The sequence below is a fragment of the Galleria mellonella genome, unplaced genomic scaffold (assembly GCF_026898425.1).
Source record: "Galleria mellonella isolate WM207_F2 unplaced genomic scaffold, CSIRO_AGI_GalMel_v1 utg33, whole genome shotgun sequence".
NCBI lineage: Eukaryota > Metazoa > Arthropoda > Insecta > Lepidoptera > Pyralidae > Galleria > Galleria mellonella.
Window position 1 is genome coordinate 13935 of NW_026442079.1, and position 15359 is coordinate 29293.

Genomic DNA, 15359 nt, shown 5'->3' on the forward strand with positions numbered 1-15359 from the left:
GCAACAAAGAAAAAAACGAGGATAAAGTAAAAGAAAATTTACTGAAAGAAGAAACAAACTGTTCTAAATGCTTAATTTATGGAGAAGAGGATAAAAGAAATGAGTATTTCGGACTGTTAGTGGCTCAAGAATTTAAATATATACGGCCATGTGTGCGAACGAGGTGTTATGAAGAAATTTTAAAGTATCTACGGGAAGCAAAAGGCCAACATGTTGATCAACTGCAACATGAAAACACTGAAAATTAATTACTTTCATTTTATTATATATAGATTTTTAAAATTTCCTGAAATATTATTAGTTAACGTTTTATTTAATATTGTAGAATTGATCAATACAATTTATAAAAATAATTTATTGGTATTACTTACATATTTTCAAAAAAATACGTAAAAACCTATTTTTTTGGGTGATTATGGGAGTTTATGGGTGTTTATTGGGTTTTTACCAAAGCACCGGGTTTAAACCCGGTGCTTTGCCCATCTGTACCTCTTAATAAAAAAAAATATTTCACAATATATTGCATAATTGTGTATTGAACCGTTTCATTTGAGATTTTAAGAAGTATGTAATTGATAGATCGCACAGACTTTCGTCACCAAATAGTAAATCTTAGGTATAATTAAGTTAGCCACCCCAGAAATATACAATATAAAAATGAATAACCCAATTGAAGTGAATATCCGACCTGTACGCAAGATTTGAAAATAAATAGAAACCATTTTTCCGCCATTAATGTCGAAGGGAACTCAATATATAGATATTATTATAATACCGATATTTTTTTAATGGTCGGTAATGGAATGGTATACCCGCCTGTGCTATTGGTATACACTGGCGGAGCACCAATGACAGATGATAGGTGAGAATAAAGCAGGTCAGTTGGCCCACCGTGACGAATCTAACAATAAATCAATCACGATGGTTTCCAGGGGGAAGCACGAGGAGATCAACCTAATATTAGTATATTGCTAGCGATGGGGCTACTAATTCCCATTACTAACAGTCCCTTCTCTCCCCGCGATACCGATATTATGCACACCTAAATTTTTAATAATAATTTAACACAGACGGGTTACAATTCCATTTTTACCCATAACAAAATAATTCTCATCTGACTTCAAAAACTTTATTGAGAATAAATTTTTTTTTGGTTCTCAATTCAGCTGTATTTTTTTATATTTGTTACATCACAACTCCGTCAATTGGTAACCTATTTAGAAATTCTTTCTTTATCTGAAAACTTACTTGCAGATTGGTCCTATGAAAATTTTATTAAAATCGTTTTACTAGTTTAGTTTTTAAATCAAAATAACTGATTTTATCATAATTGAAGTTGGATTTTTATGTTATACAATTTACTATTTATGTAAATTGATACTCAAGTACCAATTAACAGGCGCAACTCATGTCCTAAACAAAATAAAAAAAAAATACTGAGATAGATAAATATAATCCAAAAATAACATTTTAATGCTGATTAAACTGATGTATCTTATATATAAAATTCTCGTGTCACGGTGTTTGTTACCAAAGTCCTCCGAAACGGCTTTACCGATATTTATGAAATTTTGTGTGCATATTGGGTAGATCTGAGAATCGGCTAACATCTATTTTTAATACCCGTAAGTGATAACGGTGACCCACCCCAAAATATTTTTTTTAATTTTTTTGACAATTTTTTTATTTTTATTTTATTATAATTTAGCATTGATACTTTAAATTTTCATCGTTTTACGATCAACCTGTAATCAATAAAAATAATTGCGAAATATAAAAGTCGCGATTAAAATCTGTATTTTAATCGCGACTTTTATATTTCGCAATAAGTGGTAAAACAACGTTTACGGGGTCAACTAGTTTTCTTATAAAGACATAGACTTGAAAACGATTATGGTTTGAAAACGATATCCAACTGCATAAGAAGAACCATCCTTAAGAATTTTGAAAAAAAAAGCTCATCGTTGTTCTACTAGTAAGTAAAATTGAAGATTGTTCAGTGACAGGAGATACAAATTTAAATTATTTATCTTTTAAAATGATGATTTTTTTGTTATTTAACTGATCTGTATAGTATTTGAAAAAATTCACAAAGTTATTAAATTAATTATAAAATTAACATTTTAATTTTGTAATGAAAGGGTCTATTGAATGCCCACCACGCTGGTGTCGGCGTCGTCGTTGGCCGGTTCGTTAGGCTCCCTAGGTTATAGTTAAACACAATGATGACTGGTTCATCCATGGTGCTTCAAGTAGTGACTGGTCTGTTCAAGAACACATTGATTGTAGCTTGGTAGCTTTTTAATTATATATTTTTTTCTTTTTATCAATACGAAGTTTGTGATAGAGACTTATTTGAAAAAATCAACAGCTATATTTTTGCCTGTTCTTCTCAGCTGAAATTGCAGTCCGAACTGGGCGGTAGATTCATAAAAAAATCACTATTCATACTTATTATTACATTTGTTTGAATAAATTATATATTTTTATTATATTATAATATAATAAAAATATATAATTTACACAGAGATACCATTTTCATCTTATATTATAAACAGCCCCCCTAGACAAAGTAATTTATTGACAGAATTGTTAATCCACATTAACATGCGCTGTCCTGTTCCTTCTCATATGGACGCTGACCGAAGCGATTTTATCGATAGTTTCATTATCATGGACAAATTTTTCATTCATGGTTCGTTCGTACCTTATTTAGGCAGGCAGGCATGCAAAACTCGGCTAGTAGTTATCAATAAGGATCGTATGCAATGTTTTTAGTGGATAATAATAGAATGGTAACCCCGCCTGCGCTAACGGTATACGCTGGCGGAGCACCAGTGATGGATGATAGATGAGAATGAAAAGGTAGACCAGTTAGTAGCCCATCGTGATAGATACACCTGGCATTTAACACGATAGTATCCAGGGGAGGAGATTTCCACGGGGAGATCGACATGGCAGGGTTTATTGCTATGGGACTGGCAGTCACCATTACTAACAATCCCTCCCCCCCCCCCCCGTATACAATGTTAGGTGTTGGCAATATACGGGTAGGTAAGTTGTTATCTTGGCGGTAATATTACTTCCTTTTTCTATTCAAACGTTACAAAATACTAGTCCGGTAGATATTGTTTTACTCCCTACTGCCTCCCAGACACAGTGGAATTATTTTTAATGTAAAAATTATTACCAAATTATTATACAGTTCACTCTTATGTTAATTATGTGACCAGCAATATGTATAATTCAAGTATTATATACAATATAATAATTAAAGATTGGGATTCAATAAATTGGGATGAAAGAATGAAATGAAACCACATATTTTTATTTAAATTTTTATGCGATGTAATAATTAATACACATATAATTCAACACATACATATAACTATTATATAAAAACACATTATTACACAATATAAAACAAAATTCACTTATTTATATTATTCTTATACTCAACATATCAATCTCTTAATCAATCTACAGGGTGGAAGGGACAGGTTGGCCATAACGAAAACAGGTGATTCAGATGAATACCCACAATGGCCGCTTCTCCTTCAGTATTTTTCGTACGTCTGTGGCGTTGATCTCAAACAGCTGGTGGTCTACCATGAAATGATATTCCGAATTTTCGGACTCAATTTCGTGTTTTTGTTCGTTACGAAATAGACCCAGTAAATGGAGCTTAACATTTCATTCATCATAAATCCTATCGTAACAGTCCAGAGGAACGATATTTTAACATTTTTAAAATTTTAAACGGCATGTATTATGTAATTTTAACATCAAATTTCTATTTCGTTAGTCCCCGAAATTTCGAAAAATATTTCATGGTAGGCCCTCTGATTCCGTGAATCTCGGTGTAGAATTTTAATACGAATAATACATTGCTTTTTTTTGGTATTTCACTAAAAATATTATTATTTCTTTATATTATGATAAAATATCATAGATTACATAAGAATTTCCATTGGTTTTCAGTTCGGAATAATGATCTGATTTCAGTTTCAGTTTTTGCCAGCATGTCCCTTACAGTCTGTATAATATGTAATTAAATTAATAAAAAATATACTAAATACTTTAGTAGACTATAATACTTTAGTAGTATAAAAATATAATCAAGAATTGTGAAAACTGACGGACTTCAGCAAACTGTGATATTGTAGGTTCAACTATTCCTTTGTTTATATTGTCATTATGTTCTATTGAAACAAACAATATAATTAAAAATCGAATAAAGAATTTGAAATACCTTATTTTACAAATTCCACAACGTAGACATTGCTATGGTTTAAATTGTCTAACAAACTCTATGGGGGCAGCTTCTGAAATTAAATGAACAATTTATACTTGTGAAACTGTCAATAAAGAAGCTGACAATAAGTATTCTACGATAGGTGAGCTGTATATAAGTTTGTTTCTTTTTGTGATACAGCTTTGTGCATCAAAATTTATTAACAATGTAATCAAGATTATTAAAAGATTTTTTAGAGAAAATATGACCTATAATTGTTGTAATGAGTAATAATAGAATTTTTATGGAGTAATAATAATGTATGTTCTGTGATTAAATTTGTACAAAATCCTCTATGTTAAGATTATTTGATCTGACTTTATAAAAAAAAATTGTAAATATTTTCCAAAGCCATTTAAGAAATATTAAGAAATTGTGAAAACGCTTCCGTAACATAGCATGATAATACGAATACCTACTCAACAATATTTTTATATAATACTATGGCTATTTTTTTATTATAAACAATTATAAACTAGTATCCTATTAATAAATTATTCTTATGCTAGTATCACTACATAGTATAAAACAAAGTCGCTGTCTGTCCGTCCCTATGTATGCTTAAATCTTTAAAAGTACGCAACGGATTTTGAAGCGGTTTTTTAATAGATAGAGTAATTCAAGAGGAAGGTTTATATGTATAATACATGCATAATATAGTATAGAAACACTGATAATTTTAAAGGTTTCTAATGTGATGTGATGTATTGTGTATAAAATTTAAAACTATCCAACAGAATACATTATAAAATAACTCCAAAAAGTTTGTATTCATATATTTAAAACAGCAGTTATAAATTCTGTCAATCAATACATCGTACAAAACATCCCTTCTCCATCGTATCGCATATAATACGAGTATATATCAGTATCATAAGCAATAGAATAAACATTTGCAAATCATAAAATGCTTTCCCCGCAGACTGTCAAGAAACCTACTAACCTAACCCTTAGTATGGATAAAAATAATACAAATAATTTTTATTATCACTCTGGTGGAAATTCAAGCATTCGTGTCAGTATTGTTGTAGGTGTCTGAACCCGGCAACATGATTTAGTACTGCAGTGAGCCAATTTTTCTCTTTTAATAACTTAGCAATATTTTCGTCAAACGCATTTTGTTAACTGAAAAATAATAGTGCAAACAAATACGTAATTATTTGCATTATCAATCGACAACATCTAATTTGTTACATAATCGTACGTTTATGTAACAAATTAGATAAATATAAATACAGTAAAGTAATGTCATACACGTTCAATAATTATATATTACATTGGCATATATGTTACACATTTTAGCATTTACCAATATGAGTTCATAAATATACAGATTGTATAAAAAAAAAAAAACCCGGACAAGTGTGAGATAAACTCGAATTATTTTATTTATTATATTTGTAAATTCAGAGGCATATTGGTCCGCCGTCCCATGGAGATCAACCAGGTTGGGACCTTCATATTTCTTTACTTATTTTTTGGTGTACCGTTAGTGTTCTTTTGGTTAGTTATAAGTTGCTAACTGTTGTTTATCTCACCATCTGATACTATTAAACGATTCTGTTACTTCTTAAATATTAACAGACCTTAAATTCCATTAAAATCCTTCAGCCTTTAACTGTCCACTGCTGCAATGCTATTCACTAAAAATCTACCGCAACGCTGCGCCCGCCGACGAGCTCTAGGCTGATCAGCCTTGCGAACGACCGTGGCTACAGCGCTGCGGTAATTGGTATTCACTAACGTGTCAAACCTCATCGACGAACTGTAGGCTGTGATAACTCGAGGCTGTGCGCACGGACGAGATAGGGCTTGCAACAAAAACCGTAAAATGAAACCGATAACTGTAGAAATATAATATTTTATTGACAAATGGAATGTTTTATTCAGTTTAGAATGTTATTTAAATAAATATTATATAAAATAAACATAAATTTATACATCAAACATTTGATTTTGTTTTTTAAAGTTAAGATTTGTTTGAATACCCTTGCTTCCATTGCCGTAAAATAAACAAATAACACTTATACGTAGGTACGTAAAGAGTATTATATTCCTTGTACTTAACATTCCAGAGGCGCACTTTTTGTATTTGTTTATTCTCTTTTAAAAATAATTAATAAAATTAACGTAACTTTACCAACTTTTTATAAGTTTGGATGTATCTATCAAATACGTAAGTAAAATGTGCTTTTTATTTACTTGTATTGTTTTTAAGGTTATATTTTTAGTAACTAAAATAAATGCATATCTCGTAATATGCCATGAAATGAGGTCCCTTCGCAAAGTAGTCGGAGATGCTGATGGATTATATAAAGAATCAGACATGGCTTGTGACAGGACATACACGAACAGAAAAAAGGATTAATTATATTTTTGTGGAGTATCTTAAATAAATAACTAATTTATAATTTTAGAATTATGTGTCTAATTGGTCTTATTGTTATTTTTAGGTCCACGCCGTCATTTGACTGACAGTATCCCGATGACACTTATCTCCTTCACAATAGCAGCCTCAACTAGAAAGAGAGTAGTCTCACAAAGATTTGTTGCCACTGAAGAGCACCGAGTAGAGACAGAACAAATTTTGATAGAGAATCAGACAACACTAGTTCATATCTTATAGCTAATGAATGAGATATGACTAAATTAAAGTCAGCCATTGTACGATTTAATTAAAATTTTTTTAAAAAAATGTCAAATAATTTTTATTCAATTAAATTTAAAATATTATAAATGGTAATTCTTTATGATTCTACCATCCATTGTGAAGAAGGGGAGAAACCTCAATTTTGGTTTTTAAAATACTAATAGATTTTACAATAATACATTTCTAAAAATATACACTGCCAAACATAACAAGAGTTATTGGAATTATTAGTTAAATCAAGTTCATTATTGAAAATATAAGATTAAATTATGTCATTTAATAGTCATTAGTAATTTTGAAATATAAGTTTCATCTTATATAATTTTCAAATAAAAACACAATTACAATAAAATTTTATAATTATAAACTTGTTTCAATTTCAAATAAATAATTTTTAATGAATATTTTTTTTAATTTCTTACTCCATACTAGTTATAATATGAATTAATTATAATAATTTTAAATTAAAATATACATTTACAACATAATATAATATTAATTTTAATTCACAGGTAGACAAAAATGTAACAATAAAAAAGTATTTGAAAATAGTTTTAAGATATAAGTACAAAAAGTATAGCTAGCTTATTTTCAGACTACAAAATTTTCTTTTGTGCTTCTTCATTTTGTATAGATGATGTAACTGCATCATATTATCAGCATATCACAAACAATACAGCAATACACTACTATTATTGTGGCTGTCCAAGGGTTTGTGTCATGCTACTAAATGAGTTTCAAAATCACCTGAAAAAAAACAAGTAATGTTAATTATTTTTAATTAGCCACATAGCCAATCCTGAATTTATGTGTGTCATGTTTTTTAAAACTATGATTTTGAAACAATTTTTTATAATAGTTTCAACCTGAATGCTAAATTTAGTGGTCTAATTTAACAAAAATTAATTGACATGAATTAATAATTTACTACATGTTTAACTAAGTTGGTTTCTTTCTAACATATTAGACATAGTTATTTTTATACAAAACCAGAGGCCACTAAGCTTATGGATCACCTAATGGGAAACGGTTACCATGATCCATGAATATTTGTAACACCAGAAGTATTATTATGCATACTAGAATACTTGTTACACACCATTATTAACTAGCTAGTTGTTCCCTACACAAACATCTGCTGACACAATTAAGCTTGTCTCAATAAAATAAACAAGTGCACACAATCACTGCAAAGTATTCTTTTTCCTGCTTTAAATTTATTTATGTACCTAATACCATCAATTAATAAAATTTAAGTTACAAACCTTTAGCTTTAACAACTCTCTGGAACAGGCATACATGGTGACAATTCTTTTTCTAACATATTGATTAATTCTTCAGAAAGTCGGTAATGATGAATATAATCCACATCACATAAAGTTGTTGATTGTCGGCATTTCTTACAATCATTTTCTATTTTAGCTTCTTTCAACAAATGGGTCATTACACATAAACGGGCAGCAATCGTTTTTAAACACAAATTGATAATTTCAATACAATTAATAATCACAGAATTCAAGAAACAAATAAATATATTAGATGAATACTATGCAAACAGCGTAGAAAACAAAGCTTTTGAGTTTGACATAAGAAATCGAGGCTGTAGGCTAGGCTGTCGGCGAAGGCGAGGCTGATTTTTGTTAGTGAATACCAAATACTATGGCAAAATGTCAAATCGCACAGCCTTGAGTAGTTCCCGTTTATGCCGCTCGTCTTTGAGCTCGTCTTTGGGCGCTAGTGTCGCGTCTTAAGAATTAGTGAATACCATTTCAATATTTCATCGCTGCGTCAAGGCTGATGTCTAGGCTGTTTGCTTAGAGAATAGCACTACTGAACATAAGCCTACCCCTTGGGGAGGTTTCGCCAATAGTTGCCACGCTTGGTAGGCGGATTAGCAACCACAGTCAGGCTTTAGAGATGTTTTAAGAGGGACGCTTTTGCCCATCCCCTGCTCTCTTTAGTCGGCTTTTATGACACCCATGGGAAAGGAAGGGGTGGCCTATTCTATACCGGAACCACATGGCCAACTCTATCTATATACTAACAGATAACTATAACATATTACTGTATAAATATATAACAAAGTAACGTATTATGATATTACAATATTATATTGTATAGTTTTTCTTAGAAATCTTTAGTATGTTCTTTAATCTTTGGTACAGAACAGTCATCATACAACAGCATAGGTATTTTTAGAAAAAATTTAATTTTGATGCTTTTACATTTTATCTTTCTCGAGAGATATGAATTAGTTTATTTTGGCAGACGTCACGATTAAAAAACAATTTTATTTTAACACTTAAAAACATTTTTCTAAACACAGTTCGTCTTTTTCGTTTGTAACCTTTATTTATAGCAAGACATTCCTAGAAGTTAGAAGGCTGTTAGAAGTTGTTAATAAGTGGATGAAGCATCTACAACACCGTGTCTAGCTTTTGAATTGTCAAAATTTTGATTATTTTCACAAGTTGGTACATAATCTCAATTAAAGTGGTCAAACTCCTTTCTGCAAATGCCATCAAAAATTATTTTTGCTCTTCTTTGATATCACTACTATCAATATTTTTGTGTAGCACCAAACAAGAAACGCAACTACACTGTTTCCGATATGTTATGTACATATTTAGAAACCTAGAGCTGCAACAATTTCAGGAATCCCCAGGTAGAAACAAAAGAGCACTAAACCAAAACAGCATTAAGTGGGGTCTTACTGTACCTTATTTTATAAACTTCAGAAGTGAGACATTCTTCTGGTACAGGATTAATGTTTTCATCATCAAAGATTACTGTGGGAGCCACTGGAATTAAATGTACAATTTACAAAGCTGTGTTATTGAAGACACTGCAAACATACTACAAAAAAAAACTGTAAATAAATTTGAGTTTCTTTTTGTGATTCTTCGAATAGCAAACACTGATGGTCCACCTAATAGAAAGTGGTAAACATAGGCGAGACATTCAGCACCGCAGACATCACAAAGTCCACTGTGATGCCAATGGTACCAAAAGAAGCCAACATAAATTATATAGAAGTTTATTATGCTTTAAGATATGTAATAGAAAAGGATATATTTATTAATTTTGTTTGTGTAGTCTAATATACAATTAAAATTCAGTCGGAACAAAAATTATGAATTTATAAATAGCCCAAAGCAAAGAATACACACAACATTAAATATTCTTAGTTAAAAAATAAAAGCCTAAAAAGTAACAAAGTATATTAAAAATATACATACTTGTCTCCTTTAAAATATTAACTGTTACTCAAAGTACTATTCAAAAGTTTTATTGCCACGAGTAACAGAGTCTGATCTGGTAAATAAAATATCGTCCATATAGACTTAATAGGCTAAGATTATTAGAAAAAAGTAAAGAGACCATTTTATTTCAGAAGTGGAGTGCTTTATTTTGGTGGAATTAGAGATGGGCAATCCACCTGGGTGGGTTTAAAGTCTGGTGGGTAAAAACCGGGTGTTTTGGGTTTATTGGGTTTAAACCCCATAAACACCCAAATTTTTGGGTGTTTATGATTTTGTACTTCATCATCGTCATCTCAGCCGCAAGACGTCCACTATACTGGACATAGACAATATTATTATGCAGCCTACAGAATAAAAAACTTTTAATTTGATTTTGAGTTTATTAAGAAAGAGATGAAAGTAAAATGTAAAACTACAGTCAATCACTGTCAGATTCAGAGTTATTACAAGCGATGAATTGTATAGGTTCGATAGGCTCTATTTCGTCTAAACTGTTATGTTCATTTACTTGCTCAATGAAAGCTTCTAAGGTATTTTCTTCATTAAACTGAATGTCCTCGCATTCAGCTTTATGTTTAAGATTCCAGTTATAACAAATGAATGAAATTTTTTCAGTTCTTTCAGTTGTAAGTCGATTTCTTTTGTTATTATGTATGTAGCCTTGGATACTAAAGGAACGCTCAGTGGCTGCCGAAGTACAGGGAGCTGATAGAATACGAATCGCTACTTTGCTTAACTCAGTGGAACCACAAATACCTTTCCACCATATTAGGGGCTCAATGCTATCTAATGAGCTCCATACAAATCCTCTGGCCCAAAAGTTTTCTTTAGCTTTATAACACGCCAAATCTGCCATTACATTTGACAAACTTAAGTGTTGGCTTAAATTGTAGATAAACTCCATACCCTTAAGTTCTTCCTCTTGAGTAAGTTCGACTCCTAGAGTCCTGGGGTCTAGAATATATGCTGCAAAATGTATTGGCCTCATTGCCATATTGCATCTTGAAGATACTGATGTTAGAATCTGCTGTTTGCTTTCTTCGCTCAATGTCGAAATCTCATTTAATGCAAAACGTATCTTAGCTTGTACATCTCTAAATGTAATGTATGTGCGATGCAAACGATTCTGGTCGCTCTCTAAGTAAAATATGCTTTCAGTGACTGGTTCCAAAATACTTATACATTCCCCTGTCTTCGTCCAGAAATCATCACTTAGAATTAAATCTTTAATATCTCTTGAAATTACCACATCTTCTCTAACTGTTAATATTTGCAAAGCTATCTTATTTGCTTTCAAACTTTTTAACGAAGTAACATGACTTCCCCATCTTGTAGCACAAGGCAATTTTAGTGTTTGTGTAGAATCTTCACCCTGCCTTGATTTTATCAACAAGGAACTTAATCGTTGACTCCTTTTAACAGTTTTTATTATATTTATGGCTTGCATAATAAACACAGTTACTTCTTGTATCTTTACAATATCTTGGCACAACAAGTTAAGGATATGTGCACAGCAACCGAGAGGAACAACATGTGGATATTTGAGTTTTGTTAATTCGAATGCCTTTTGTATATTTCTAGCGTTATCGCTAATAAGTACAAGAAACTTATTTGCTCCATACACTTTCATTACCTTTTCAACTTCTTGGCTAAGGTATTCACTAGTGTGAGGATTACTTTCTGTATTCAAACTTTTAACGTATGCAGGTTGAGGTTTTGATATAAGAAAGTTTATTATTCCTTCATTTCTTAAATTAGACCAGCCATCGCACTGAAGGTGTAAGTAACTACAAGCATTTAGTTCCTCATTTAACTCAAAACGCATTTCTCTATATATTTTATCTAAGTATTTTGTCGCTAAAGCTTTACGTGAAGGTATTTTAAATTTTGGTTGCAATTTTTCGAAAAATTGTATCCATAAAGGATGTTGCACCATCGATAATGGCGTCCCTGTTACAAATATAGCTCTCGCTAATTCTGTTTTTATATGATCATCGGTGTCTTGAAACTCAGCATTTATTGTAGTGTTAGCAGACGACGAGGGGCTTATAAAAGAATCATTTGTCTCTATCTCTGACAGTCCAGACATTTTGGTTTTGGACGAGCTATCTTTTATAAGTTTCATAGAGTCTTTTAATGTTTCTGGAGATTTTGGACAAGTGATAAGATGTTGAAGCATTTTGGCAGCATTACTGAATTTGTAGACCTTATTACAAAGCTTGCAAGAAACAGACTTGTTTGGTAAAGTACGGTAGTGCTCCCATATGCGTAAATCTTTAGGTCTCCCCATTGAACCTAAAAAAATGAACGATGATTAGTTGGTCTGACGAAAATTCAACAATAGAGTGCCTATTTTTTTACAATGATTATTTCTTGTTATTTACAATAAATTTATTAAAAAAATAATAAAATAAATACAAAAAACCTTTGTAAAATTACATCTCCTCGGAGGATTAAACGCAGACGCTAGTTTATTATCGTATTGTTCTGTATTTTTCTCAGCAACTTCTTTAATTCGATTAGGTACTTACGCATATTATGTTAAAAATAAATATCTAGTACACATCTTAGGCTATCCACCATTATTATCCAATGACGACTCTCAGCTAACTATGCACTATCATCCAAAATAAACGTGTATGGAAAATTTTATCCCAGTCGGTTGAGGATTGAGGATAATTGCATCAACATACGAACATACCTACATACTTTTATTTACATAACGCAAGCTAAATAAAAGCTTGTAATAATACATCTAATTTTAAGTTAAAATTGTTAAGTGATCATGATATAATTGTATCATTCAAAAATCCACTTACCTTTAATTATTTCTTGTTAAGTATAAATATTATTTCAAATCTGCTCCCTTAATATGCACTTTTTTACTGCTTTTCCTACCTAACACGTTACCAGGAAGTCACGTTACCAGAGTCAGAGTAATAGTGAACACGTTTGACAGTGATTGTCGTCGCCTCATATTCAGCGTCGACGAATAGGGGAATCCCCAGTCATAATGTATTGCATGCGTGGCGGTCTTACTTCAAATCCATAAACAAAGAGATAATTACAGAACTCGATACTAGATGGCGCTGTTTTTGTTTGAAGAAAGTTTGCGGGCTAAAATACATAGAATTTCATCAATGACTTCCACAAAGAACAACATTTCTGTTTTTTCTAAGTCCGTATCTCTTCCGTATATTTCATAAGATATAAGCTTGGGCTACATTGTTATGCAACGTGATTTTGTCGCTGTCTTGCTAGCAGGGTTGAGAGATATACGATTTAAATCGTACTCATACTATTATTTGTCTATTTTTTAATGTACGATCGTAAAGATTATGATCGTAATTCGCACAAAAACATACGACTTTTTGGTTACCTGGCAACATTTTTATTATGAAACGAACATGCTCACATCATCAGTCACATGCAACAATTTATTGGGGATTTCCCCTTCACATCTGGCAGTCCTGCTTGCTAGAATATAGGTAAGTCAGCCACAGTTACTGACGATCGATATTTAAAGGGTATTGTTTTTGTGCTAAATATTTCATAAAAACGTTATTTAATACTTTGTGGATTATTAATTTAGTTGATAATCACTGGAAGTAAAATGGATGCTAATTTGAGAGATCAAGATCTTCGTATAAAACAGTTAATAAAAGAAAATCTACGTAAGTACTCTTTTTATACCTAGGTAGGTAAGGTATAATAAACACAAAAGGTACTTAGATCGCGTGTGTTCGAAGCATTTATTCTAATAAATTTAATTTAAAATTGTAGAAAGAAAAAAATGTCTGCCAAGCCGTAGCCGAAGCCGATCTCCAAATATATTTGGCGATAGTGAGACCCAGTGTCCAGATGATTTACCCAGCGTCGTCGCAACAAAGAAAAAAAACGAGGATAAAGTAAAAGAAAATTTACTGAAAGAAGAAACAAACTGTTCTAAATGCTTAATTTATGGAGAAGAGGATAAAAGAAATGAGTATTTCGGACTGTTAGTGGCTCAAGAATTTAAATATATACGGCCATGTGTGCGAACGAGGTGTTATGAAGAAATTTTAAAGTATCTACGGGAAGCAAAAGGCCAACATGTTGATCAACTGCAACATGAAAACACTGAAAATTAATTACTTTCATTTTATTATATATAGATTTTTAAAATTTCCTGAAATATTATTAGTTAACGTTTTATTTAATATTGTAGAATTGATCAATACAATTTATAAAAATAATTTATTGGTATTACTTACATATTTTCAAAAAAATACGTAAAAACCTATTTTTTTGGGTGATTATGGGAGTTTATGGGTGTTTATTGGGTTTTTACCAAAGCACCGGGTTTAAACCCGGTGCTTTGCCCATCTGTAGCAATTTGTCATAAAATTAATATATTTTTGCCCGTTTCAACTGTCAAACTATAGTATAATTATAACATTTTGTTTCCATTTTGAACATCAGACTGGCCAACATAACAGGAAAATGAAGATTTTTGTGTAGATTGGTCAGATATTTTTGACCAAGTCGGTTTACGTAGCTTGAATGAAGTGCGTTCTCTTTCCCCTTGAGTATATACTCTTTGACTAGTGATGGGACTCGAGTGATTTTTTTTCACTCGAGTCACTCGGTACTGATAAGTTACTCACTCGAATGCCACTCGAGTGAAGATAAAACTCGAGCGATTTTTATTGACTCGAGTCACTTGGAATATAAAACTCGAGTGACCAAAATTTTAAAACGAATAAAACAGTTTTAATTTTACATAGAAAATGTGTATTCATTTTCTCAAAAAAAAAAAAAAAAATCTAAACAAAATGTAAAAAATAGATTTTTCCTTCAAACTAAACCTGTCATACATAATCAAGAAACCTCTTGTATCAACTATCAGTCAAATTAAAATATTATAATCTACTACTAATAAGTTCTAATTCAATTTAATTTATTCTAACAAGGAACTTTCATGAAATCGAAATATGAATAGTTTTATTATGTTCTTACACAATTTATGTATATTTTTAATGAGGTAACAAATTTAACTGAGATTGGTGTAATAACTACTTTAAAAAAATGGATTGATCAATTTTTCCCCTACCAAACGGCTTCGATAATATCGACTTCAGCACACTTGCTAAAATGATAGAAGAATGTTTCT

General features: G+C 31.1%; 1 protein-coding gene and 2 long non-coding RNA genes across 3 annotated transcripts; 1 reads left to right on the plus strand and 2 right to left on the minus strand.

The window, feature by feature from the left end:
• Positions 1-3318: 3318 nt before the first annotated feature.
• LOC113521127 (uncharacterized) lies at positions 3319-10359 on the minus strand. Its single transcript, XR_003402367.3, has 3 exons — positions 10184-10359; positions 9664-9745; positions 3319-5419 (listed from the first exon to the last, which is right to left on the minus strand). It is a non-coding gene; the product is annotated as an uncharacterized LOC113521127 (long non-coding RNA).
• LOC128201049 (uncharacterized) lies at positions 6337-6965 on the plus strand. The gene is made up of 2 exons (XR_008253045.1): positions 6337-6470; positions 6748-6965. It is a non-coding gene; the product is annotated as an uncharacterized LOC128201049 (long non-coding RNA).
• A 1-nt stretch (position 10360) lies between the features above and the next one.
• On the minus strand, positions 10361-14523 carry LOC128201048 (uncharacterized). Its single transcript, XM_052896583.1, has 2 exons — positions 13027-14523; positions 10361-12502 (listed from the first exon to the last, which is right to left on the minus strand). Exon 2 carries the CDS (start codon positions 12495-12497, stop codon positions 10626-10628), a length of 1872 nt encoding a protein of 623 aa, XP_052752543.1. The 5' UTR covers positions 12498-12502; positions 13027-14523; the 3' UTR covers positions 10361-10625.
• Between the last annotated feature and the right edge of the window lie 836 nt (positions 14524-15359).

What these genes read in the sequence shown, in the direction of transcription:
- LOC128201048 (XM_052896583.1), bottom strand. Translation starts at nt 12,497, where the DNA reads ATGGGGAGACCTAAAGATTTACGCATATGGGAGCACTACCGTACTTTA.